General features: G+C 57.8%; 2 protein-coding genes across 2 annotated transcripts in view; both read right to left on the bottom strand.

Annotated features, from left to right (window-relative positions):
- Positions 1–268, bottom strand: part of PGLS (6-phosphogluconolactonase) — a 7,275-nt gene extending 7,007 nt beyond the window's left edge. The window contains exon 1 of the mRNA XM_045299255.1: positions 263–268. Within this exon, the coding sequence (XP_045155190.1) occupies positions 263–268 (6 nt within the window). The remainder of the gene's footprint in view (positions 1–262) is intronic.
- Positions 269–1,409: 1,141 nt separating this feature from the next.
- On the bottom strand, positions 1,410–27,362 carry SLC27A1 (solute carrier family 27 member 1). The gene is made up of 13 exons (XM_004697797.4): positions 27,228–27,362; positions 24,069–24,236; positions 9,723–10,117; positions 9,469–9,633; positions 8,880–8,949; positions 8,262–8,353; positions 8,075–8,184; positions 6,556–6,765; positions 6,310–6,436; positions 5,969–6,106; positions 5,723–5,887; positions 5,264–5,410; positions 1,410–2,834 (listed from the first exon to the last, which is right to left on the bottom strand). Exons 2-13 carry the CDS (start codon positions 24,233–24,235, stop codon positions 2,677–2,679), a joined length of 1,944 nt encoding a protein of 647 aa, XP_004697854.1. The 5' UTR covers position 24,236; positions 27,228–27,362; the 3' UTR covers positions 1,410–2,676.
- Between the last annotated feature and the right edge of the window lie 138 nt (positions 27,363–27,500).

Genomic DNA, 27,500 nt, shown 5'->3' on the forward strand with positions numbered 1-27,500 from the left:
ACCCTGGTGGGTGTGGGTATTCTAGGGGACAGAGCGCTGGGCGGGGCCGGGGCTGGAAGGAGGCGGGGCCGTGGTGGGTCTGGGGAATTGAACGGATACAAATAGAGCCAACACCTGCCTGTTAAGTTGTTGTGTGGTGGTGGTGGTGGTGTGTGTGGCTGTGATGTTGTGATGCTTTTCAAACACTGGCAGTCATCGATGGTAAGCAGGTTTTAGTAGTGCTTACAGACTAGGAAGAAAGGCCTGGTGACAGTAGACTGACGACCATTATGGGTCAGAAGACTGTGTTGTCTGATATAGTGCAGAAGCTCTATTAGATCAAACATGCCAACGATCGAAGGTGCCATGGGATGGTGCAGGATTTTGTTCTCGGAGACATCAACGGGGCTGCCACGTCCATCAACTTGACGCAGCTACAGTGTGTAGAGATCCACACTGCACCTGTCACACCTAGCACGTTGACAAAAGAGGTGTAGCGTGTGTACATGGAAAACTACAAACACTTGGGGATGATGTAAACGAAGCTGGCAGTTTTCCAGCTCTCCCATTCATGGAAATGAGGGGCTCCGGTTAATACTGACATGCCAACATTGCTACATGCACTGTAACCAATGTGCCACACGGATGCAAGGCGACGAGAGGAGACGCCTTATACTGCGAACTCTGCGTTCTGCTTTCTTGGTAGACCTGAAGCCCATTGATTGAAAAACAAAACAGCCTGGTCCTCTCCCGCTGTCATGTGCCGGCTCCACCTGTGTTCCTCTCCTTGCAGACCATGGGGCCACGACCAGAACCGCAGGCCGCTCGCCCACCTGTCCCCATTGTTCTCAGCCTCCCTCCCCCCAGCCCGTCCTCCATCAGTACAGCCCAACTGTCCGTCCCCAGTTAGGCCCTCCCCTCCAGGGCTGGGGTCAGAATGAGGCAACCAAGATGCATCTACAGATGACGGGTTTTAGCCACTAATCACGTGGCTCCATTGGTCCAGGGGTTACAAAATATGCACCACATGGATGCAGTTTCTAATGGAAAACTACATACGGGAATAGAGGCCCTCTTGTTATGGTGACAGCAGTAGGGGGACGCTGACCACATGGACTGTGGAGTTGGGTTCAAATCCAGACTCAGATGACCACCTCCACAGGCTGTTCTCAGTTGTTCCCTGAAGCATGCCCTCCCTGGTGCCTGGCAGCACGCACCTGTGCTCTGCGTTGGCCTGCAGCACCAGCTACAATGTGGCAGATAGAGGGCTCTCTGAGGCCTCCGGGACTATTGGTGTCCAGTCCCACCCCCAGCCTGTGCACACCTATCCTGGAGTCTCCCCAAAGTCCTGGCAGGTGGGTGAGGAGGCAACCGCAGTACAGGAGCCGGCAGTGTGCAGGGGTGGGGTTGGCGGAAAGACAGCTCCTGCCTGAGGCCACACTCCACAGGTTTATTTCTTAAACTCAACCAGGAAACAGAATCCGGCACCTGGGGGGCTGGGCGGTTGGCCCCCAGCGAGGCTGGTGTGGGTGTCTTGAGATCAGCGTCCAATGTGACGGCATGCCCAAGGAGCCCCGCATGCCACTACCAATGGTCTCAGTGTCCATAGCCAGGGCAGTGGGGGCATCCAAGGCATCACCACTGGGGGGATCTGGGGACCCGGGAGGTCATCTCAGGTGCCACTCCAGGGGTCCCTCCAAGAGCCACTTCAAATGGGGAGACCCTCGAGGCCCCACTAAAAAGTGTGCCTGAGCCCCAACATGACCAGGTTCAGTGCCGTCCACCAAGCAGCCAGCATGCCACCTTCCGGGCCCTGGGGCTGCAGCTCTGTGGAGATTCCTGGCCAGGGCAGGCAATCACAAACGGTCTATTCCAGACGCTTCTGTTGCATCCGAAGCGGCCGGCAGGCCTGGGACCCAGCAGGAGGAGGGATGTGCAAAACTCCCCAGGCGAGATTTCCAGTTGAGGTGTGTGGGGGGGGTCCCCTGCCAATATCCCCCTTATTCATTGTCATTCACACACACACACACACACACACCTGGGTGGGCTGGGGGGCAGACAGACTACCCTCACTGCTCATCTCAGCAGGAGGGGGATCCCAGCCTGGGGTTTGGAAGGGCAGCTGAGGGAGCCCTGGGTGGGGCTCCATAAGGCACAGCTGGGCAGGTGAGAGGTGGGGAAGGATGCAGGGGAGGATGTGGGAGGGAGGGAGGGCAGGCGAAGGGGGGCACAAAGGCCATAATCCAAACCCACTGCCATCACTCTGATTCTGCCTCACAGAGACTCTACAGGACATAGTATCACTTCCCCGGTGAGTTTCCGAGACAGTAAATCTTTACACAAGCAGAAAGCCTAGTCTGTCTGCTGTGAAGCAGCTGGTGGTTTTGAGCTGCTGACCTTGTGGTTAGCCGCCCAACAAGAACCCACTACGCCACCAACGCTCCGAGGCAGAGGGGGATGCAGGCTGGTTCACAGACGCAATAGCTGCCGAGGGCTAGACGGGGCGCACCTCCTAGGTAACGTCTGCCCGGCTCTGGCAGCGGAGAGGAGGGGAGGTAAGGCGAAGGACGGCACATGGGGAGGCCACGGGCCCTAAGACCCAGGGAGGAAGGTGGAGAGGGACAGCAGGGTGCAGCGGTGGAGGTGGCAAGGAGGGGCGGTGGGAGGGAGGTCCAGGTAGGACTTCTGGGAGTCAGGTCAGAGTGCAAAGGCACCGGAGCAGATGCGGCTGTAGACCCCCTCGTCCAGGGGCAGGTAGTGGCCTTGCTTCAGGTCCAGGAAGAAGAGTTGGTCTGTGGTCTGGCGCGGGTCGAAGCCCTCCCGCTGCAGCCGAGTCTTCTGGATCTTGAACGTGCCTATGGAAAAGACCTTGGCTGGGGAAGGGCCCGGCTTCCAGGAGGGACAGCCTCCTGTGGAGGCCAGGCGGGAACATGTATCCCCACTGGCCCACCTAATCCTCCCTCCTCCAGGAAGGCCTCCCCGACCACTCTGGCCACAGCAGGTACTTGGTCTGGGCACGCCGGTGTCCGCCTGAGTCGTGTCCACCTCGTGGTGCGGCCACACGGATGAGCCATGAGCAAACGATGGTCTTTGGGCCAGATCCAACCCACCCGCTGGGTTTGAAAATAACGTTTTATTGCACAGAGCCAGGCCCCTTTGTGTGTGCATCAGTATGCTGGAAAGAGTCCCTCTGGGTGGCCTTGTGCCTGGGTTCTTTGGGAAAACAGCTTGAGAGGTTTCCCTGCTAAGCTACCTTTGCGCTAGTTTCCGCTCCTGGAGGTTTTGTTGCTTTTGTCTAGATTGGCCTGACCGGCATTTCTGGGGCAGGCTGCGAACAGCTTGTAGTTCCATCGTGTTTGTCGGGCCCTGGGTTACTGCCTGCCCTGTGATTGGTATAGAGGAACCACAGTGGGTTACCCATTGGGTTGCTCACCGCCAGGTCAACAGTTCAAAACCAGTAGCTGCTCCTCAGAAGAAAGATGAGGCTTTCTACTTTCTACCCTCAGAGACCCACAGGGGCAGTTCTACCCTGTCCTATCGGGTCGCCGTGAGTCAGAACTGATTTGATGGCACTGGGTTTTTGGTGGTGTCATTGGTATGGACCTTGAAGAGATTGGTCAAGAAATGATGCACCGGGGGTGGGGTGGAGGGAGGGGAGGGGAGGGCAAGAAGCCACCTAAGAGACCTGCAGCTCACAGACAAGGGCTGTCACAAGACAGGGGTGCTACCCTGAAGGGCGGCTTTGGCAGGCAGCTTCCTGACCCTGCTCCAGAGCAGTAGCAGACTGCTCTATCAGCCAGCTAGAATGTGGTCGGCTCACCGTGGTCATTGCAATAGATCCTGCAGGAGGGACAGCTGGCATCAGGACTCATGCAAAAGCCAGAGGGCAAAGGTCTGTCTGAGTTCCCCTGAGAGCAGGCGGGTGGGGAGGATCATTGAGGTAGGGTCCTGGTCAGCCTCACGACCTCGCTGGTCAGGATGTAGCGGTGCTGTTGGCACCACCATCACGTTAGTCGCTCCTCCAATGATGGAGTTGGGACAAGGCCATGTGGCCTGGGGAGCTGAACATATTTACTCTCTGGCGCTTGATGAAATGATCTCCAACGCTTGGGGGCAAATGAAACCAGTAGCCCTCAAGTTGCGCCTGACTCGCAGCTGGCCCTCGTGTTTCAGGGTCGAGCTTCAGGCGCTCGGTGGGGCTTTCTGGGACTGACTTTTGGGAAGTGGATTGCCAGGCCTCTCTTCCATGGCAAATCTGGGTGGACATGAAGAGGCAACCTTTTGGTGAGCAGCTGAGCGAGTCCAGAGTTTGCTCTGCCCGGGGAACTCAGCCCCCGGCAGGGGTCTGGAGAAGTTCTTTGAATGGTAACAATAAGGATTGGTTGCAGACCAGCACAAGCAAGGACGGGGACACCGTGGTGATCTGGTTTTCTAGAACAAAGTGTCCCAAAGCACAAATCATCAGGTGTGTTTTCCTGAAAGGAGAAGCTGGTTCATCTTGAAATTAAGGGTCTCTTTTCTACCAAGACGAGGAGCCTGGTGGTGTAGTGGGGTACATGTTGGACTGTTTGCCACCAGGCCACCAGTTCTCTGAGGGAGAAAGGAAAGAGCTCACGGTCTCAGAAACCCACCAGGGTAGTTCTGCTGTGTCCCACGGGAAGGCTCTGCACCAGCACAGACTCAATGGCAGTGGGGTGCCCACCCCCCCCCGCAAATCACCATGGACCATGTGTCAGACATAGGATAAGAGATGGGGGAGGGGGTGTCCTCCTGTCCAGAAATGCTAAGGAATGAACATCCAGGTTATGACCAAGTGCCCCCAAATCACACAACAGCAACCCCAACGCACAGGCAGCAGCAGCAACATAAAAGGCCTAGGGGTTACTCAGACCGCCTAGCAACAGGGAAATTCGGGAAAATGCAGAGCTCATCCCCGCCTTGGGGGGGCGGAGGAAGAGGGCAGGGAGTGGTCTCTGAGTGGTGCTCCAGGTGAGCACATTCAGCTGCTAGCCTAAAGGTTGGAGGTTCAAGGGCACCCAGAGAAGCTGCGGAAGAAAGGCCGGGTGATTACTTTCAACCAACTCAGCCACTGCAGATGCACTGGAGCACGCAGCGCTGCCCGATGCACAAGGCGCCACCAGGAGGCGCAGTCCACTTGACTGGTTAGCGGGACGGGAGATGGAATAGAGAACCATGACGTCAGCCCCAGCCCGGAGGCGAAGCAGGGAAAACGAGCACCCGAGATGGCCAGACTGACAGACAGACAGAGGAGGCATGGCTTCACCTGTGGTGTCCACCTGGGGCAGGAGGCGCAGGAAGATGGGCCGGGCGTAGGGCGCCAGCACCTTCTGCAGCTCCTGGTACAGTGCGTTGGGGCTCAGCTGGCCGCGAGGGTCTGCGATGGCCGCCATGCCTGCTTTGCCCTCCACTCCTGAGGAAGAGGCTCGGCTGAGCATGCGCCCCCCTCCCTTATCGCGGCACCGGCCACGCCTTGACCATTTTGCCCAGGGCCCATGCCCTGCACGCCCTGCGGTGCTCGCAGAGGCTGCTTCCTGATCACCTGCAGGTGGGGACGTGGTTTCCCAGTCAGGTCACCAGGAGCAGCTGTCCGGAGTGTGCCCTGATCGAGGGCACTTGTACCTCTGGGGTGCTGCCCACCCAGACACCCTGGGGCTGCCACCCCCAGTACCTCTGCGCGCGTGTGCATACACATGCACACACTCCTGCCTGAAGCCCGACTTGCCTGGCACAGCCACCCCGTACACGGCCACGTCCGTCTGGCCCAACAGGCGGCTCAGCACGCCTTCCACCTCCGTGGTGGACACGTTCTCCCCGCGCCAGCGGAAGGTGTCCCCGCTGCGGTCCCGGAAGTACATGTAGCCCAGCTCGTCCATCACCAGCACGTCACCTGGCAGAGGAGAGTGGGCGGTGGGGCAGAGGATTCTGGTCCCTGAGCGCCCTGCGCCGGTCCGTCAGGTGAGCCGCGCACCTGAGAGGTAGGCGCTGTCGCCCTTGCGGAAGACGCTGTGGGCGATCTTCTTGCTGGTGGCGTTCTCGTTCACGTAGCCGTCGAATCGGCGTAGGGGGTCCCGCTGATTGATCTGGCCCACGAGCAGGCCCGGCTCCCCTGTGGAGGCGGCAAGCTAAGAGGGTGGGGGTGGGAGGGGCGGGGCATGCGAATGGGGGCAGGGCCAAGTCCCTGCAGGCACGAGAAAGCTGGGCCTGGGGGCGGGGGAGGAGGGTGCAGGGCTGGCAGAATACGTGGGGCCTGGGGAAGAGAAGGGTCAAGAGGGGCCAGGGCTCGGGGGTTGGTAGGGGATGGCCGCCCACCAGTCTGGCACGGGACACAGAGACCCTGGGCGTCGCGCAGCAGCTCCAGCGTGTCCTCGTTGACCTTCACCAGCCGTATGGGGTAGACGTTGGGCAGGATGCGGCTGTTGAAGCCGCAGGAACCGACCTGAGCAGGCAAACGAGGTCAGGGATGCGAGGACCCTCTCTCCTAACCGCACACGCCCCCTGCCTCGGGCCCTGCGGTGGGCACCCCTAGCATCACCGCACTGTCGCCTGCCAGGGCACCTTGCCGTCCATGTTGGCGATGCTGCAGTTGCACTCGGTGGCGCCGTAGAACTCGCCGATCTGGCGCACGCCGAAGCGTTGCGTGAACTCCTCCCAGATGGCCGGCCGCAGCCCGTTGCCAACGGCCAGGCGCACGCGGTGCTGGCCCTCGGCTTCGCGCACCGGCTGCTTGAGCAGGTAGCGGCAGATCTCCCCGATGTACTGGACCACCTAGAGGGCGGGCACGGAAGTCGGGTCAGTGGAGCCCAGCTGTCATCGTCGGAGGTGTGTGTAACCCGAGACCCTGGCTGCCGCCCGCTCCACCAGCAGTGGACACTGCAGCTCGCTGTCAGGCGCTGGTGCCACACGCAGAATAGGAGGGCCAGCAGCCGGCTCACTGTGGAAGGCGGGCCAAACGCGGTGGGATCTGTGTTTAGTGTGTGCCGCAATTTCCGACCCACCATGGGGCTTCCTCGTGTCACCCCCCATCCCCACCCCTACCCCCTGCCCGGGGTCCTGATCTCGGGTGTCCAGTTTCCAGGAAACCCAAATCAGGTTGGGTGAGGATAAACATCCCGGTGACATTGCCCCTGGGGTGGCACCCTGAGGCGTGCACCTAAGTAGTCCCGGGGCACCCACCTGGACTGAGCCCTGCTTTCCCAGGGCGTTGCCATCTCCTGGGCGCCCCCTGCAGGGCCTCTTCTCTGTCTCAGTTCTCCACTGGCACCCAGCTTGCCAGGGTGACCTCCAGAAACCCCAGGCGCCCCCAAGTGCCCATCTCAGGGTTGGCTGCTGAGTGATTACTCCCAGTTTGCAGACAGGGCTGCTCACTGGGCTGCTACAGTCCAGCCTGGATGCAACCACCATCCACAGGAGGCACCTTGGAAGAAAGGCCCCTAGCCGCCTCTGAAAAACTCAGTCTTTGAAAACCCTCTGGGGACACTCTACTCTGACACGAGTGGAGGACGGCATCACCAGGGGCCGGGAGCGAACTGGACAGTGACAGGTTTCATGCAATGTAAGCCACCTGATGTCAGAGGTCCACTGGGCTCACACCAGGGTCAGGAGGATCCCCAGCCGAACCCCCGGGTTATGAAAAGAGCAAGGCAGATGCAGAGACCTCCCCTTGTGCCAGCAGATGCAGGATTCCCACGGCTTTCACAAAGACAGAACCCGCGTGGCCCTGCACCCACGCCGGACTTCCAGCCTCCAGGACTGGAGGACATGCCCATATGGGTGGCACTCGGGAGCTAAGAGAAGCCTCTGGGTGACCCAGATGGTTTAGTGACTCCAACCCACCCGGAGGTACCTCAGAAGAAAGGCCTGGAAGTCTGCGCCCCAAGAATCCCACGGGGCCTCAAGGGGGCTGTGAGTTGGAGTCCACTCAGCGACAAGGAACAACAGAGGGAAACCGAGGCACCAAGCCTTGGCTTCCCCACCTGCAACACCCAAGCTATCAGGAGGAGTGGACAGCTGTCCCCATCCCTACCAACCCTGGGGCCCCAGGCGAGGGGGAGTGAGGAGCAGGAGCTGGGCTGACCGTGCACTTGTACTTGACGCAGTCGTCCCAGAAGCGGCTGGCCGAGAACTTCTTGCGGATGACAACAGTGAGCCCGTAGATGAGACACTGCCCCATGCCCATGATGTTCCCTGCAGGGGGCCGGTGGTGGTGAGGGTCCACCCCCCGCTGCTCCCGGCTCCAACCCAGCCCCTCGGCTCCAGACTACCTGCGGAGTGGTACAGTGGCAGGCAGTCGTACAAGACGTCCAGGGCTTCCATGCGGTAAGCATGGTGACCAAAGGCCGCGATGCGGTAGTACCTGCGAGGGACAAAAGGGGTGTGGGGGCTGAGGGGACAGGGAGCATGCTGGATGCTGGGACACAAGGGATGGGGATGAGAGCTAATCTGGGGAGCAGGAGCCAGCTAGGGCAAGCCCAGGGAAGGCACCCAGAAGTGGCTGGCCTCTAGCTAGTGGCTCGGGCAGAGTGAGGAGCGAGTGGGCAACAGGAGAGGAGGCCCAGGGCATGGCATGCTGGGGCCAGAGGACGATGTGGGTTCACAAGGCAGCAGCGTGGGTTTGACCCTGAGGACAGAGGAGGGATGAGGTCTGAACTAGAAACCGACATCCCTGGGGGCTATTGGGGTTATCAGGGGGCATGGGGACCCATGTGGGGGTGGCTGGGAAAGGGCCTGGGTGGGGAGGAAAGTGGACAGTTCAGGACACCCTGGGAGGCAGGGGGCTCAAGGCCTGGGGACCAGATTCTGAGGGCTGGGGGCTGAGGGCTTGGCCTGGCTGAGGCTGGGGCTGGCACCACAAGCCCAGAGGTGACCAGCTGGGGGCTCACCTGCTGTGCACAACGATGGCAGCTTTGGGCAGCCCCGTGGTCCCCGACGTGTAGATATAGAAGAGCCGGTCTGCAGGACAGGGGGTGGGGATGGGGGAGGGCGAAGAGAGCCAGCGGGCAGAACTGAGGGCAGGGTGGGGGCCGAGGACGGAGGAGATGAGTGCCCCGGGGACAGGTGGATGGGGTGGGAGTCAAGGTGGGACAGACAATCAAGGGAGGAGACCCATGAGCACAGGGAGCGGGGCGGAGCAGGCACGGGAGAAGAGAGCATGGGGTGGGAGTCGGGGACTGAGTGGGGGATGGACAGATGGTGAAGGCAAGAAAGCCACGGTGTCTGGGTGGGCATCGGGGACTAGATGGTGTTGGGGAGACCGTGGCATTCTGGGGCATCCTTGCTGTAGGCACTGGGGACATGGGGACAGGCATGGAGATCAATAAGGGCCTGGGCTGAGCATCAGGGTAGGGCAGGGTCAGGGATGGAGATGGGGGCCGAGGCTGGGCAATGATGGCGAGGGGCTATGGTGTGTACTGGGGGCAAGGTCTTGGGCAGGTGCTGGGGATAGAGTGGGGTACAGGGCTCCCAACTCACCATCCATGCCTTTGCCAGGGGGCTGCTCAAGGGGTGTGGTGGAGGCCTCCTGCAGCAGTGGGTCAAGAAGGTGGGTGTCGGCAGGCAAGATGCACTCCGGCCCCAGGTCACCAGTGCAGAACTTGAGCAGACTCTTCCCCAACTGCCCGCTCACCTCTACCACCGCTGCAGCCGGACATGGGGTGCAGGTCAGCCCCAGATCCAGCGCCACCTCGCCCCTGCCCTGTGTGCCCCCAGCCCGCACCCAGCCTCACCAGCTGTCAGCTCCCCTCCAAAGACCAGGGCCTTGGCGCCCGATGTGCCCAGGCAGAAGGCCAGGGGCTCACGCCGCAGGTTGGTGTTGAGCAGCGCGGCCTCCACGCCGGCCTTGGCCAGGCCCAGCCAGAGCCCCACGAACTCGGGCCGGCCCTCCAGGAAAAGCGCCACCACGTCCCCCTGCGCAAAGCCCAGCTGCAGGAACAGGTGCGCCACGGCGTTGGAGTAGGCGTCCAGCTGCCCGAAGGTCCAGCACACGCCACTGCCCGCATCCACGAGGGCCAGGCGCTCGGGCTGCCTCCGCGCCACCTCCTGGAATATGCTCGGGATGGTGTGGCCGGCACGCTGGTGGTGGTGCAGTTCACGTCGCACGCGGATCAGCACAGAGAGGCCGCTGCCGAGGAAGGGGCCGGTGTCACCGACAAGGGGCGGTGTCGCCGGTGGCTCTGCCTGGCTGCTCAGGGGCTTACGGCTTGTCTAGCTGCCTGCAGGCTCTGGGTGCCTCCGGGAGCCCAGTACCCTCATCTAAAGCAGACCTATTTGTCATGCATTGAGCTGTGTCCTCTTGCAAAATGTGTGTCAATTTGAATAGGGGGTAATTCTAAGTGAGTTAGCACTTAAGAAAGGTGGTCGATTTGTGTTGTGGGAAACACAGGAACGGGAAAAGAGTGTGTGCAGATGAATTCTTTATTATATTTTAAGAAGCCTGCCAGTCCAGGATTCTGGGGTGGAGGGAGGCCTTCACCCTGGTGGGGTAGAGATGAGTCCCAATCACATTCTCATAACTAAGGTTACTCCCCACCATAGCCTCCCATAATAGTGCTGTCTTAAAGTGGCCTCTTACAAGCACGTGGCTGATGGCTTTATCTGTAGGAGCAGACATGCGCTCACTGCTCAGGGCAGTCACTTCCCCTTACCTGCCCCCAGCACTGGTATTAGGTTACTTGCTCCTCCAGTGAACTCAGGGACCTCTAGGGTTAAAGGTAAAGCCTACATTGTTCTGTCTGTGGTTACCTGTAATTAGGGGGGCTGGCATGCCCTGAGAATACATAAATTGATGTTGGGAATACATTATTTCTGTGTCAACCTGGCTCCTGAACTCTTGGCAGAGGTGAACACCCCAAAACTTTGTCTCTTAGTTGCTCCCCTTCAATTACACAACTGCCCCGCCCCTTAGAACCCAGGCTGGATCTCACATATTGTAAATCCTAAACTGTGGGATTGGGGTGGGGCGTATGTTGAGTGTCCAGATACCAAGAAGCGCGCAGGCTACAGACAAGGAAGGAATCAGCACGGCTGAGACCCTGACTTGGACTTTCAGCCTCCGGCTGTGAGGCCATCAATTCTCCCAGTTTGCCCACCTCTGGCATTGGGTTAACGCAGCCCCTGTGACCTCGTCTCGGGGCCAACCCTGTCCTCCTTGAGCCCAGTTTGTTCCCTCCTGGGACAGCCTGAGTGCCTGACTCTGACACCCCCACACATACCTCCTGCCTGGCTCTCAGATCCCTCCCCTTCTAGCCCAGCCCTGACATGGGTCCCCTGATGACCCCGGCTGTGTAGCAGGGACACAGCTGGAATATCCAGCAGCAAGTGGACCTCCCAGCCAGGGAGGGCTGCCCCTACTGCCAGGGGAGGCCAGGAGCCGCGTGGTCAGGTAGAGTGAGGGGGCTCAAGGTGTCTATCTGGCGAGCCCGGGTGTGGCTGTGCCTCTGCCCCTCCTCCTAAATGCTGATCACCTGTGTGTGCAGGCTTCGCTGGGTGTGAGCTCGGTGGCAGGCCCACCAGGGACCCCAGTCATGGGAGGAGGTGAGTCCAGGTTGAATAAACGTAAGCTTCTAACAGTGGTGGCGGGGAAGAGGGAGGGCTCACACTGAGAACGCACTGCTGTGAACCTCACACTACGGGACCTCTGTTCCCCTGCCCCCACCCCCGCCCTGACCCCCCCTCTTCTGCTACCTCTCCTCTTCCCACTGTCCCTCCCCTTCTCCTCCTCTCTCTTTATCTCCCTCCCTCTCGCCCTGCTTGTCCACTTCCCTTCTGCCTCCTTTCTCCCCTCCCGCCTGCCCTCCTGGCCTATTCCTCCACTTCCCACCTCCCATCTGCCCTCCAGTCATCCACTGTTACCTAAACCCACATGGACCCACCTCAGGGCCTTTGCCAGGCTGTTCCTTCTGCCTGAACACTCCTCCTCCACACTCCCATAGCCCTTCCAACATGTCCTGGCTCAAGTGTCCCCTCTGGGAGCCAGCCCTTGTGACCCTACCCATTCCCCACATGTCCCTCCTCATCCCTGAGTTAGTTTATATTCCTTGGCACTCGTCACCTCAAGATTGGCAGCTCACCCCACCCCCCACCCCCAGGGGTGTCATGGAAGAGGGCCTAGCGATATGCTTCCATACACAGCCAAGAAGACCCTGCGGGCTGCGCTGCTCTACAGCAGATGCGGTCACCGTAGTCACAAGCAACGTGATGGCAATGGGCTTTTGTTTGTTGGGCACTGATTTCAGGTTTGTCCTTGGCCTGCTGTCTCTCCCTGCCCCAGGGACAACTTGTGTCTGACTTATTCTGGGTGCTGGGGGCACAGCAGTGGAGCCAAACCAAGACCCTGCCCCACCCCCCACCCCCCCGCCCGGGGCAGCAGAGTACCTGCCCCAAAGATGCCCATGGGGCAGTCTTGGGGGAAGAAGGCTGCTGGGGTCCCAGGGGCAGGTCTGAACAGCTTGGTCTTAGGATGAGGTCACTCTACAGGTGGGCTTGGCATAGAGGGCAGGGTGGTGGAGTCCTGGGCCAGTGGGCCACCACCAGGTCCCTCTGGTGCCTGTCCTTTTGCTCTGAGGTGGCTGACACGCTCATTAGCAAAGGCCCCTCCTCAGGGAGCTGTGTGAAGACGGGGTCAACTTTCTATCACGTAAACTAGGCCATAGCATGACCATAGCATGACCACAGCATGGCCATACTGACCCCTGATGAAACCTCGGTTAGCAGCTGAATTGTGTCCCCTGCAGTCAGAGTGAGGGTGATTTATGGATATGGGTCTCATTGGAGAAAAGGGTTCTCTTCGTTGGGTCCAAGAGGCTTTGATCAGTGGAGGGTGGGGGATACAGAGAGGAGATTCCTTAGGGAGTACCAGGGGTTCACCACCAGCTACAAACCTAGAGGTGGGCATTAGAACCCGCCCAGCAGCACTGCGGAGGAAAGGCCTGTCGCCTGCGCCCATAACGCAGACAGCCAACCACAGGCTTGGTAACACGTGGGGCCGCCCTGAGTCGGAATCCAGTCCACGGGCACAGGTCAAGGAGCAGACCTGGCTGTGGAGTCACCAGAGGCAGACAGTCCACAAACCCAGAGACTAAGGATCGCCTCCTTGGCCCTGAAAGAAAGGAAGGAGGCCGGGAGTTCTAGCCTCGTCCTTCCCTCTTTCAAGTGACCCCAGAGGGGGGATCGGTGCAGGCCGAGCGGTGCTTGCTGAATAGCAGCCAGGTGAAGGAGCATGCACAGGATTCTGTTTACAGAGATTGTGTTTTTTTAAACAATGTTTCACTGTTTAAGGGTTGCTCATGCTATTTTTTTTTTAATCACCGACTATCCCTGTGGCCCACGAGGCCCCCCATCCACCTGCCAGCTCACCGCCCTCCGCCCCTCGGCTCCCCCTACTCCCCCTTCTTGCATAGCCATCTCCCTTGGCTCCTGCTTCAGAGCCTTTGCACCTACAGCTCCCATGGCTGGTGGGGGTTGGGGGTGCTTCCTCACCCTCCACATCCCAGCTCAGAGCCCAGCCTAGATCCAGCCTCTGTCTTGTGGTTAGGGTTGTCCTTGTGTTGCTTCCAACTCAGGGCAGCCCCGTGGACAACAGACCAATGTGTGGTCCTGCCCTGTGCCGGCGCCATCCTATCTGAGTCCACTCCATCTCATTAAGGGGTGCCCCCCTTTCACCTCCCTGAGTCCCCAGAGCAACCAGGGCAGGATTGTGTTTGTCTGTTTCAGCGTGACCTACTCACTGCCACCGGGTCAATTCTGACTCACAGCGGCCTTACAGGGCAGCATAGGGCTGCCCCCCTGTGAGTTTCTGAGAATATAACTCTTTACGGGAGTACAAAGCCCCATCTGTCTCCTTCTGATTGGCTAGTGGTTACGAACCGCTGGCCTTGGGATTAGCAATTACAGACATGTAGCCACTACACCGCTGGGGCTCCTAGAACGTGACCTTCAGGGCCAGGGAAAATGGCAGGAGAGACAAAACCCACCCACTGTGGGGCACTGGCAAGCAGCCAGAGAGAGGCCAGAGGCATCGGAGGTGGGAGAAAGCAGAGTCGCACTGAAGGACCAACCTGAAAAGGTTGCTGGTTCAAACCCACTGAGGGGCAGTGCAGAAGAAAGGCCTGGTGACCTGCTTCTGGGGAGAGGATCACCGCCTGACAGCCCTAGGCAGTCATCTACTCTGTAATACGTGGGGTCACGGGGGATTCTAATGGACTCCATGGCAGTGCAAGGAGCCCTCCCCGGGGTGGAGTGGCTTACGAGGTGGGCGGCCAAGGTCAGCAGTTTCGAAACAGCAGTCACACTTCCAGGGAGAAAGAGGAAGCTTTCTACCCCCGTAGAGTTTTGGCCTCGAACAGTAATGAACTTCCCAATCCAGGAAGCAAGCGAAGCTGCGTGCTACTGTGCAGGAGGCTGGCTTGTGGAGTGGGCTGCCTCTGGGCACTTAACTGGGGAAGTTGGACTTCAGGTTGAGGATGACAGCAAAGTGGTATGCCCCTTTGGGCATTTATTAGCAGACTGAAACTTTGTAACATGTTCTGCTAAACAACTACCCTGAGTAGTTCTCACTGGCATTACAACTTGCTAACTTCAATAACCCCTTTAATGAAAGCAAAACAAAAACAGTTACAGCCCCAGAAACCCACAAGGGCAGTTCTACTCTGGGGTCCCTAGAAGTGGACACTGGCTGGATGGCAGTGAATGTTCTTTAGTTTCCATAGCAACTGTTTTGGGTTTCCAGTATGGGGCTGCAGAGGGGCTGCAGAGCCCCCTCACCACCAGCTCTGGAGGATGTTGGGCCGGGCACCTCCTTGTGGAGAGGAAGTGTGGTGGTGGTGGTTAGATGATTTTATGTTAACCAGACACCCCTGGCTAGGGGTCGAATCGACCCTGTCAATCAAGATGACACCTCCTTGGGGGTGTAGGAGGGTGACTGACTAGGCCTCCCTCTCTGGGACTTCACGGAGACTCCGTGTCTGTCTCCAGGGGCGGCCCGTGCGCAATGCTGATGGTGCCTGTCATGTTTCCTCCGACTTCAGAGCCACACAGCTCTGCACCCACCCGCCTGTGATCTGTCTGGTTCCTGGTTCGCCATCTGCATCCCTGGCGCAGCTACGTGGGTCTGAAGAGGCACCGATGGACTAGCACCGGACGGAGGGGCTTGAATTCGGCTGGACTGCCTTCTTGACATATAATGACTTCTTGATATAAAGCCCGCACACCGAGAGGACTGTCACTCGGTTTGTTTCTCTAGACAACCCACTGGGGCTAAACAGAATGTTAAGTAATGGTTACTCCCGCAGTGCCGAGCCCCAGTCCTCTTTCCCTGGGGGCTCCCGGCGAGTTGTTGGTCTGCCCCTCTAGGCGGGAGCCGGGAAGCTGGCCAGTCCACAAGGAAAGATGGAAAGGCATGGTCAGTGGAGGTTTCCAGAAAAAGTCCTGGTCGGATGACCCTAGCATGGAGCTCACTCTCCACCAAGCCTTCCCACCACACATGGGTGCTGACAGCTCTAATTGGCTTCACACCAGGAAAACCCCTGGGGATTTCCTCCATGAGGGATAATGGAGAGGAAAATAAAACAAAGAAAGGTGGGAAATCTTTGAGGAAACAGTGGTTGTGCAAGGAGCAAACACATGATGATGATGTAGTGAATATCCTGGGAGGGGGACGAGGCACACCCATCGGTGAAACAAGGACAGCAAGCTATCAAACAGGAGCTGCCCGGGGATGCCATCATCCTGCGTGTGTCGTCTGCTGCCACGATGCTGGCAGCTACGGCACTGGCGTTCTCAGATACAGCAGGGTCACTCATTGGCATGGTCCACTGGACACAGCTGGGTAAGGGTAGGGGCAGAGCTCAACCTATCAGCTGAGTCACAGCCTGTTGATGGCGCCTCCTTGGTGCCGTGAGCTTCGGGAGACGAGACAGGAGCAGAGTCCAATCCCCTTTGGCCCTTCGGAGCTGGAGCTGGTCTGGTTCCTCCCTCCCCGTGGGGTTGTATGCAGATCCAAGGGCCGTCAGCGGACCGGCGAAGATGGATTCATTCGGCAGACTTCAGACCTCTGCATCCACCAGCCACAATTGTGCCCCCTGTGGTCTCTGATTCGCCCGTCATTGTGGGAGGTGAATGATTTTCGGCCAACTAGACACTCCTGGCGAGGGGTGGGGCCAAACCTGTCCATCAAGTGGTAGCTTGATGGCACCTTTGGGGGTGTGGCCGTGTGTAAGAGACGGAGGGACTCTGGGAGCTGCATCCCTCTGCGCCTTCACCTTCCTCCACGCTGGGGCTTCACTGGGACTCTGTCTGTCTCCAGGGGTGGCCCCCAAGTGCCCCCCAGCCTGAACCCTGAGAGCTGTCCGTGCCCTGCTGTGTGTCCACCGACCTTGGATCCACATGACGCTGCACCCACCCACCGGCCTGTGAGCTTCCTGCATTCTCGGTCACTGCATGTGACCACGTGAGTCTGCAGAGGGCCTCACAGACGAGCGTTGGACTTAGGGATGAGCTGGACTGAGCCTATGAGATCATCGTACATACCAAGAAGGCATAGCTAATTACTGCTGGATGTACACTTTCTTCTTAAAGTTCTTGCTTGCACATAGGTGAGTGTCGCTGGATTTGTCTCTCTTGACAACCTGCCCTGATGTGGGCATCCTGCCTGGAACTGCACAGGACTGCACCTATTTCTACATCGGTGCCAGCCATCTCTTGATGTGAATCTCTTTCTATGGACAACACGCCCAAGCGTCACTGGTTGTGTTTCTTGCGGGAACCCCACACCTAATCCCCCACGGGGAGGTTGCAGTGGAGTTTGGAGGAAAGGCCTGGTGACCTACTTCTGAAAATTAGCCAAGAAAAATGCTTTGATGGACAACAGAACACCACTTGACGAGCTAGCTTGGGCCACGTCATTGGGAGGGATCCATCGGCGGAGGAGGACACACTTGGTGAGGAAGGAGGCCCTTGGGGAGATGGACTGGCCACCCAGCTGCTAGGCGAGGCTGCACCATCTGGCCACGTTGATTCTGTCATGGTGGGGTCGCCATGAGCTCAGCTGGGCAGCGGGGATGGAGAGAGGGTTCTGGCGAGTTAGAATGTGAGGCTCTTGTTAAAAGTGTGTCATGTTCAAGTCAACCTGACTGTCCACCACCTTCTCCACGTCCTTCCATGTCTCTATATTGAAGTTAAACATGGCTAAGTAGCTTTTCCTGTGACTGACAGGTTTCACTGACTTACAGTTCGGTGAGAGAGCCTCACAAGGGCACATGGCTACTTCTAAGTTTATATGATGAGGCTGAGCTAGACGTACTTTGATGGTGTCCCTGGGACTGTGGTGGGACTTGAGATCAGAACTTCAGCTCACTGCCATCCAGTCGGTTCTGACGCGAACCTAGGCGATGGGCAGAGCTTTCCCTGCGGGCTTCCGAGACTGTAGCTCTTCACAGGAACAGAAAGCCTCATCTTCCTCCCGGGGAGTGGTGGTGATTTCCAAGGGCTGACTTTGAGAGAAGCAGCCCTGCATCCCCAGGGCTCACTGAGGTCAGAAGAGCGTACCAGACAGGGAGCACACAGGGAAACCTGAGTGCGGGTTAGAACCTGCACTTGAACTACCCCGGAAAGCAGAACACACAAATGAAAAGCTGGGAGACGGCAAGACCCGGCGAGGAGCTGGCCCTGTGGGTCTGACTGCCAAACTCACTCCACAGAGGAAGCCAGACACCGCGCCTGACACTTAACAGAAAGCGTTCCAAACAGAAGAAAGGTGGTGTTGGGTTGGTGCCAACAAACAGCCACAGAAGGAAACACTGCCGGCCCTGCGCCGGCCTCCCCATCGGTGCCGCGCTGGGGTTCATCGCGGCAGCCGCTGTGTGCGTCCACCTCCCTCTCCCCATCCTCGACTTGCCCAAGTGCGGTGCCCTTCTCCGGGCACTGGGGCAGATTACCAGGAAGCCCAGAGAAGGTCAGACCGATGTCACCTGGAGCTAGCCTGGAACCAACCCTCCCCCAGAGCCACTAGAGCTGGCGTCCTGAGGCCGGACTTGCAGCCATTCTGGTGAGGTTGGTTATGCAGTGCTGGGTCACTAAGCAAGGAAGCTGGCGGTGCGCCCGCCCGTGGAGCATTTGACTACTGACGGTTTGAACGCAGCCAGTGATGCCGCAGGAAGATCACCTCGTGACCTCCCTAAAGATGACATCCTAGCAACCCCAAGAGGGCAGTTCCACTCTGTCATTGGGGGGTGGGGGAGTCACTGTGAGTTGAAATCGGTGCGACACTATGGATCAACACTCCCTGTCCACAGGTGACCATGGGTGACCTGGTCTAGAAACCGGCAGTGAGCACCCTGCTGACCACATTCAGGATAAGCACCGCCCGCCCGGGGCCTCACCGCTTGTCCCGTCCTGCTCCTGGGCCCTCTCAGAGCTTCCAGCAGGAGTTCGCCCACCCAGCGGGGTTCGAGTGCCGGATGCCAGCCACATGCCGGGGCAGCCTGCCTGCCAGCGCTGCCAGCCACCCCCACCCTAGAGACAAAGAGGCTACTGTCTGGTTCCAGGCCCTTCCAAGGGGCCTCCTTCATGACACCACTCCTCCGGCCCACTCTTGTCTCCCTCCAGCCCCTGGGCTCTGGGGCAGGGAGGTGTTGCTGGGACAGACAGGACTGGATTCGTCAATGCTACAGGCATGCCATCTGGGAGAAGCCATGTGGGCTGCGGAAATATTTTCTGAGTTCAGGGTCTAAAGGCAGCCTCCAGGATGTCCGTCCCAGGAAGACAGGACAGCCAAGGGCACTGATTCCAGAGCTCGGCTCCCCCTGGCTGTGTGCCTCGCTCGGGGCCAATGGCCTCAACCCTCTGAGCCTCAGTTCGCCCACCTGAATTAGCAAGTGGGGTCCTGCCCAGGAGGAGGCCTGGTGGTGCTGTTGGGTAAGCATGGACTGCTAACCACAAGGCCTGCAGTTCAAACCCACCAGATGCTCCGTGAGAGAAAGATGAGACGCTCAGCTGGCAGAACAACATAGCCCCTCAGAAACTCTATCCACGGCTTGGAATTGCTCTGATCAGAGGGGCATGAAGGCAATGGCTTTGGTGTTTGGGTTTTGGTCCCATCCGGAGTGGTGCAAATGGTTAACATCCTCCGCTGTGACCCAAAGGGTGGGTATTTGAGTCCACCCTGAAGCCCCGCGGAAGAAAGGCCAGGTGGCCTACACCCAAACAGCAGTGATGAAGCTGTGGGGCAGAGTTCTACTGTGACACACAGGGGTCGCCGGGAGTTGGAGGTGATTAGATTGCAGCTGGCTTGGTTTGAGCGTGGGAAGGTTATGACAGGGCCTGGCTCGTTAGTTAGCTTCTGTCATGTGGCAAATAACCAGCTGAAAACAACATGGGATTAGAATGTCAAAGGTTTCGTGGGTCCGGAACCTGAGCAGCTCAGCTGGGGGCTCTGGCCCTGAATCTAGCATGAGGCTGCAGACCAGGTGTGTCAGCCAGGTTTCACTGGGTGGATCCATCCTGCCCCCACTCTCCTGAGCCTCTGCCTGGGGCTTCCTGCAGGTCTTAGCTCTCCAGCGCTACTACGAGAGGAAGACTAGCCCTGGGTGGCGTGAAGAAATAAATCTCTTCCCTTGTTTAGGGGGTGAGAGGTCTAAAGTCAGGGTGCCAGCCTAGTGAGGGGCCTTGTCTCCTTCCAACATCTGTAGGCCAGCAATCCCTTGGAGAGCTCCGTGTGTCTTGGCATCAATATTCCCCTGGGCCTGGGAGATTCTCAGCGCAGGGACCCCAGGCCTACAGTTCAAGGCTCTTCTTTCTTCGGGGAAAAGCTCCTTCCATCGGATTAGGCCTTTGAGCGGAGTACAGATGGTCCTTCCCAGCCTCGACCTCAACCTGCTTGCCTGGTCCCATCAGATCAATGCACGGGGAAGGACTACAGAACTGCCAAATGACATCACTATATAACTGTCAACAAAAGTTGACACACACTGGGGGGAAGAGACCCCAGAATGCAAGCCAGTCTTTTTAAGGCCTAATCCTAGAAGTCCCCTGCCTTGACCTTTGCTGTGTGGTATTAGAAGCAACTCCCTAGGTTCCCGCACACCCCACCCTCACATACACACAGGGAGGGGCTGTGCAAGAATGTGGATAATAGTGGGTGGGATCATTGGAGGTCATCGCTAGGGCTGCCTTTGGCAGAAGAATCCTTTGCTAATGAGCCATTCTTTCTTCCATCCCTGGGTGGTACACACCAAGAACACACAAAGCTACTGCCCAAAAGGCCGGATGTTCAAGTCCACCCAGAGGCAACTTGGAATGAACTCCTGGTGATCTGCTTCCAAAAAACCAACCACGGAAAACCCTAGAATATGCAGTCCTACTCGGACAACATGGGGTCCCTGAGAGCTGGAAACTGCATGAACAACTGATAGTGGTCACTGTGTGCAGCTCTATGTCAGGGACTTGGCATGAACCCAGTTTCTGGCCCAGGTCCCATGGGAGACCAGGGGGGGGGGCAGATTTACAGAGGCATAGAGAGCCCTGGGGCATAGTGGTTACACGTTGTGCTGCTAACAGCTGGGTCAGTAATTTGAAACCATCAGCCACTCAGCAGGAGAAAGACCAGGCTTTCTATTCCTGTAAAGTGCTACAGTCTTGGAAACTCACAGGGCCAGAACTACGAGTTGGCATGACTCGATGGCAGTGAGTTGAGTTATAGAGGTGGCACTGAGCAGAAGGGGTGACAGGGGAAGCCCAAGGAGGAAGTAAAGACCTCTCTATGTAATAAACACATCCTATGCTCCTGTTAAAAGGAGCCCTGGTGGTGCAGGGGGCAATGTGCTGGGCTCCGCATCTCCGCAGGTCAAACCTCCGAGCTGCTTCCTCAGAAGAAAGATGAGGCTTTCTACTTCCATGGAGAGTTACAGTCTTGCAAACCCACAGGGCAGTTCTACCCTGACACGTAGGGTGACTGAGCTGGAATCAATGTGACAGCAGTGAGTTGCTCCAGCTGGGTGCCGGCCTGGCGCTGGGCTACAGCGATGCCAAGACTAACATCGTCTGTCTGCACCTGCAAAGCCCAGAGGGGAAAAACCGGCCCAAAAGCTGAAGAAAAGAGATAACAAAATGATCCCTCAAGTGATAAGTGTTACTAGTAGCTACAAGTCTAGCTTTACGGCCATGCCGATTTGGTTCGACTCCTCCTCCACCTGGGGCACCTTACAGAAGTGATAGAACCTGTGCTCACCTATGAACTGGAGACAGGTACCCACCTACCTGCGAGGAAACTTGCTCCTAGAGGGGGCCCTTTTGCATCGGTTCCTTGGGGAAGTGGTTTCAGAGATTAGTCCCTTAAGCTATGGGGATCTACCTTTGGCCTAGTTTTCCCCACACAAAGGGTTTGTTGCTTTTTGTCCAGCTTGATTGGCATTTGATACTTTTGCCTGGTCCTGGACTACAGCCTGTTCCTTGATTGGGCTCTGCCTTGCAAAGATTGGTCAGTATACTAAGCAAACGAAGTGACTTTACAGACTATGCAAATATCACAACTATCACAGCCGGGAAGATTGGTCAGTTTGTGGCCCTGCTGGGAGGACCTGGTCTTGAAACCTACCAGGAGTTAAAGATGCAGCCAGCCCCCTGCGGTTTCTGAAAGGAAGGCAGGACAAAAGAAGAGAGGAGCAGCTGACGTACGGAAAGGGAGGGGAGGGGAGGGGAGGAAGCGCCTGAAAGAGCTGTAACAGGTCAAGAGCTACAGCACTGAAACAGCGAGAGGCCTGCAGGGGAGACTGCCACACAGCCTGGAAGGAGTCCTGTGGCAGTTGGTGGTGGCAGTAAAAGCCCGCAGCCAGGAACAGAGCTGAGAGCTGAACAACTCCTCTAAGCTGCCTGTGAGCTGGGCCAGTGGGCAGTGGAGAGGCCTGCAGCCCAGAGAGGGTATGCGGAGAGAAGGGAACGGACCCCCCTCACTGAAAAGGGGAGAAAAGTGCTCTCCACTTTGGGGGAGCCGTCCAGGCTTTGCCTCGGCGCCTCTGCTACTTCCTTAGTGAACCACTTCAAGCCCAGCAGAGAAATGGGGGGGGTGGTGTGTGTGAGTGTGTGTGTGTGTGTGTGTGTGTGTGTGTTGGGGAGAGGATGATGGCCAGCGTCAGAAGAGGTAAAGAAGGTGGAAAGTAGGCTAGGTCAGCGCTCCACCTCACGCGACCCAGTTTTATGCGGATCCTGGTTCTTATCCTTAAGGGATCTACACAAAATTCTGGCACTCCTAGAACACATCACCCTGGGGTTGCGTGAACTCAGTTAGGTCCCTGACACGAAAACACTTAGCAGGACACTTGACATGGAGGGAAGCTCTTGGCAGGTCAGCCATTTAGCCAGTGAGTGACAGGGGGACGGTCTACATAGGAGCCAGAGGGTGGCTCTCTGGAGGTGCAGGTGGTAAAGCGATCCAGGCGGAGGCAAGGGTAGATGCAAAGGTCCTGAGGCAGGAACAGAGCTCCTGTGTTTCAGGACCAGTGAGGAAGCTGGACCAGTGTGCACGGGGAGGGGAGGGGAGGGAGGCAAGGCTGAAGATGAGCCATTGTGGGGACAGAGTGAAAACGAACTGGGAAGGGACGTGGCAGAAGGGACCCCAGTGGGCATCACCAGGCAGAATGAGGGTCAGTGTGTGGGCCAAGAGAACAGCCTGTGTTGATGTGGGGGTTGGATGGAAGTAGGGTGGCGGGGGTGGGGTGGGGTGAGATGCGGATGGTGCATGGGCTAGCACCAAGCTGAGCCCTCCTTCAGGAGATGGGGAGCTATGGAAGGAGGTGAGCAGAGGGCAGGGTCAGATGCCAATGCAAAAAGACCCCAGGGGAGGGAGGGGAGAGGCTGGGGCTGTGGGCATGAGGACGCACAGGTTCCAGAAGTTTCAACAGGGTCAACCTACAGTGGGGCTCCTCCTGACTCCACCTCCCTGAGACTCAGTTTCCCCAACCTTAAAGTAGGCTCAGCGCCTCCACTTTCCACTAGAGGAGGGTGCCCTGGAGGAAGCTGGGAGAGTGTTCACATTTGGAGGTCCCCTGTGACAAGGCTCCCAAGCAATGCCTACTCCCCTCAAAGCTCTGCCCTCTGCAGGAAGACCCCAACAGCTCCTTTGAGAAAAGCCCTCAATCACCGCTAGAGACGCTCCAAGGAAGGCAGCAGAGTCCCCCAGAGAGCCCTGTCACAGACAGCCCCTAACAGGCCCTGGAATACATCGGGGCCCCCAAAGTGCCACACAGACTCACTCCCTACCCCAAGCTCTCCCAAGAGAGCAGGGGACATGCAAAAATGGGCAGGAAATACCAAAGCCCCGGGTACCACACAGAATTGCTCCAAGGAGTTCTCTGGGCTCTGATCTTCACTGAGGCATTGCCAGGCCTTTCTTCCATGCGCTGCTGGATGAGTTCAAACCACCTTTAGGCCAACTCGGTGTGCCCCCCAGGGACCAGCCCAAACCCAAGCCAAACCTGCTGTCATCGAGGTGATTGGGACTCAGCTGCCCCTCGAGGGCAGGGCAGAATTGCCCTGTGGGTTTCTGAGGCTGTCACTCTACGGCAGCAGGTGAAATCGTCATCTTTCTGCGGAGCTGCGGGTGCGTTTGAACTGCTAACCTTTTCGCTTAACCCACTGTGCCACCAGGGCTCTGGAGGGGGCAGCAGGCACCTATAAGTGTTCTGGAGGACACACACCCTTCCCAGGCAGCTCCTTTCCAGAAAGCCCTATATAAAGGATTCTTAGCTGGGAGGCTAACTAGGGTCTCTGAAGATATCCACACTTCACGTCTCCAGTGGGTTCCCCAAGCCCCCACGGATTGCCGAGTCCCACTCCCCGAAGTCCCCACCACCGGACCAAAGACCTCCAAGCCCCCAAGCAGCCCTCGAGCTTGCTCCCCAAACCACCAAGGTCTCCCAAACAGCCTCAACACCCAGGAATCACTAACCTCCCCCTAGAGACCCTCCCCGAAAGCCGCAAAGCTCCTCCCCCAGCCCCTTAGAGCCCTACAAGTCCCGGTGCAGTCCCCCTCGGCCCGCCCCCAGCGCGCAGGGCGCCCCTCCTCCGGCCCGGGGCGCACTCACAAGAGGTCCCGCTTCGCGGTCTTGCAGACGATGCGCAGGTAACGCCAGCCGCCGCCGCCCACGTACACGCCGAGCGCCGCCGCCGCGCTCCAGGTCCACGGGAGCCCCAGCAGCCACAGCACCGCCAGCGAGGCCACGGAGGCCGTGCCCGCACCCGGAGCCCGCATCCTGCGGAGCAGAGGAGCCCTCAGGCCGCGGCCTAGGGGAACCCCCCCGACCCCGCCCCTCGCTAGGCTCCGCCCCTACCGGGCCTGACATTGGTTCTGTCTCCGGGCGCGGCTCCACCCCCGGGGTCCAGCTCCGGTGACATCCTTGGCCTCCCGCCGAGCCCTTGTTTTGAACCCGCCCCCGCCCCCAGGCCTAGGACTGGCCACGTCCCCAGATGAGGACCCGCCCCCGGACTCAGATTCCCTCCCTTGTTTGGCTCTAGGCATCCGAGCTCCTGGCCAGGGCCACGCCCCACTGTCAATCACTGGACAGGCCCGCCCCATGCCTTACTCTCCCTCAGTGCCAGGCCCCAAACCACCGCCCCGCGCCTTGGCTCCGCCTCCAGGAAACCAAGGTAGGCCAGTCCTTCCTATTTCAAGCCTGGCACCCGCCCTTCCCTTCCTCCACGCTTGGACTTCCTCGCCCCTTATTTCATTACCACCCCGAAGGTTCGGATTTTGGCTCCGCCCACAAGGAAAGCCCCACCCCTCTATAGGCTCCGCCTATGGAGCGCGGACCCCGCCCAGCTCTCTTAAGCCCCGCCCCCAAGCCGGGTCCAGGCTCCACCCCATCCACGGCCCCGCCTTCCTGCCTCGGTCTGGTCACCACCCTCTGGGCCTCCATCTGGTCCACCTGGCGGTTAGGCCCCGCCCCACCTGCCCGCCCAGCCTGCCTTAAGGCTCTCCTCCAACCTGTCTGGCTCTGGACTCCTCGGTCGGATCGTTGGGGCCCACCCGCCTTTTTCCGGAGCCCGGACCATAGAGATTGGCCGGGGCCAGAGAGACGCCGGCCAACGAGACCGCGGGGGCTAGAACGGCTGGCCCATAGAGGGAGGGGGGACCACTGCTCTCTCCATGGCAACCAAGGTTCTCCGGCTCCAAAAATCTAGCTAACACGGGTGTCCAACACCTGGCGCGCCACGCCCTGCCCGGGTACCGGATGTCACTCAAGAACCCGCTGCCCCGGGATGAGGAAATCCGAGCTCTGACCAGGACCCGCCTGAGCTGGATTATTGGCCCAGCCTGTCTCAATCCAAACCCCAAGCACGTCTCCGACATTCCAGATGCCTGAGGGGGTGGTGTCCATAACTAATTAGTGTCCCTCCCAGGGATCTGTCTCCTACCAGACCGTATAGATAGCTTAGTAATGAGTGCGACAAATTCTAATCATGGAGAAATAGGTAATCTAGCTGTAAATTGCTTAAATGCAATATTTCTTAGGTTATCTACAAGTGTAGAGGTGTAGTGGCTACTCATTGGCTGCTAACCATAAGGTCAGCAGTTCGAAACCACCACTGCTTCGTGGAAGAAAGGGCTTTTTACTCTCATAAAGAATTACAGTCCCGGAATCCTACAGAGACAATTCTACCCTGACCTATAGGGTTGCTATAAGTCGGCATAGAGTCAATGGCAGTGAACTTTTTTTTAAATAAACACTACAAAAGTGTTTAGAACAATCTATTCACTAATTCATAATAAACTTTTTAAAAATCTCTAGGTTGAATTACAGTATATTAGTAGTAACCGAACAGAAACTTTACAAAGTTTGTCTCCTTTTTCATTCTCAAAAAAGTTAACCGATTTAGGTTCACAAATATTACTTACCATAATATCAAAACAACCAAACACACCCCATAGATGGAGCCAAGTCCAACTCATCTCACTCAACTGCCACTGAGTGGATTCCCACTCAGAGCGACCCCACAGCACAGAGTAGAACTGCCCCTGTGGGGGTTTGAGACTGTAAATATTCACACAGGAAGCCTCATGAGTGGCCCAGCTCATAATTCTTCTATAGAGAGGGTCTCCGAGACTGTCAGTCTTCACGAGAGCAGACAGCCTCATCTTCCTCCCAAAGAGCTACTGGGGGGCTTGAACCACTGACCTTATTTACTATAACAGTGGAACATTTGATGAAAGTCAATGACTACAAGAACACTGGCATCAAAGAAGAAGCAGGGCGTGCTTATAGTAGGCTTGTGCAAGCATATTGTAATGGAGCATAGTGACAACTCTGAGGGAGTGCAGGAGAAAGTGACAAAAGTAAGTGAGCACAGTTTTAGCCGTGCTGCCATATTGATACGTGTATGCTGGACGTATGACAAAGATATGCTTGCTATTATGAATAACTGTAGGGATTTTTGAATTTAAAATAATGAATTTCTGCTATGCAGACATTTTCGGGTCACGCCCACTGTCATTGTCACTGGTGCTGCTCACTCATGCCTCCCCAGACCCCACCAGCCATGCCAGTGTCCCAACTCAAAACCAAGCTCACTGCCATCAAGTCAATGCTGCCTCACAGCGGCCCCAGAGGACACAGTAGAACTGCCCCAGTGGGTACCAGGTGGTGTACTGGTTACTGGTTGGGCTGCAATCCTCATGGCTGGGGGTTCAAAACCACCAGCAGCTGCTCAGGATAAAAACTAGGCTATCTACTCCTGTTACAGTCTTGAAACCCACAGCGGGTCACTATGAGTCAGCACTGACTCCATGGCAGTGAGTTCTTCTAACTTTACGGGAGTAGAAAGGCTCGTCTTTCTCCCATGGAGCAGCTGGTGGTTTCGAACAGCTGACCTTGTGGTTAGCTGCCCAACACATAACCATTATACATGCCACAGGGGCTCCCACCAATGCCCCAAAGGCCCGAAGTTCCAACCCCAAACTTTCCTCAGGCCTGTCTTCTAGGAGGGTGGGCTATCTGCCACCCCCTATATTCTGGGGCCGCTGCTAATCCTAAATCCATACCCCCAAATCTTGTCATTTAAATAAATGTCAGATATACCTTGAGAGCCCAGAGTCCACACACCAGGGACTGACTTAAATAAATGTGCTGATGGGCCCAATGATTGGTTTCTTTGTATCCCATTGTCTTAAACTCTGACCCAGACACCCCCAAAACCCTAATCCAGACCCTGGGTTCAGCTCCCCACGTCCCTGTTCCCTGGCTGACCTGAAACTGTGCACAGACCCTCTCGGGCGCCCAGAGGCTCAGGCAGGTGGTAGGCAAGGACTGCTTGGGCTGTCTGGGCCTGGGCAGCCAAGGCCAGAGCCCTGGAACCCAGCGGAGCAGTGAGGCTGCAGGCTGGCCGCCTTCAGGGCTGCTCTCTCCTCAGACTCCAGGGTCCTTCTCCCAGCAGTGCCCACAAGCAGCTCCCTCCTCTGCCCCCTGCCCATCCCTCCCCCACTTGTTTTTTCCCCTGCTTGGCTGACCATCCCAGCTCTC

The sequence above is a fragment of the Echinops telfairi genome, unplaced genomic scaffold, assembly GCF_000313985.2.
Source record: "Echinops telfairi isolate 266 unplaced genomic scaffold, ASM31398v2 ScPeMD7_7457;HRSCAF=8495, whole genome shotgun sequence".
Classification (NCBI taxonomy): domain Eukaryota; kingdom Metazoa; phylum Chordata; class Mammalia; order Afrosoricida; family Tenrecidae; genus Echinops; species Echinops telfairi.

Excerpts from the sequence above, each read along its gene's own strand:
- SLC27A1 (XM_004697797.4), bottom strand. The coding sequence starts at position 24,235 with ATGCGGGCTCCGGGTGCGGGCACGGCCTCCGTGGCCTCGCTGGCGGTG. Across the intron at positions 10,118-24,068 it reads ACCGCGAAGCGGGACCTCTT|CGGCCTCTCTGTGCTGATCC; the intron begins GTGAGTGCGCCC and ends CTTCCTCGGCAG. Across the intron at positions 9,634-9,722 it reads TGGAGGGGAGCTGACAGCTG|CGGTGGTAGAGGTGAGCGGG; the intron begins GTGAGGCTGGGT and ends GTCCGGCTGCAG.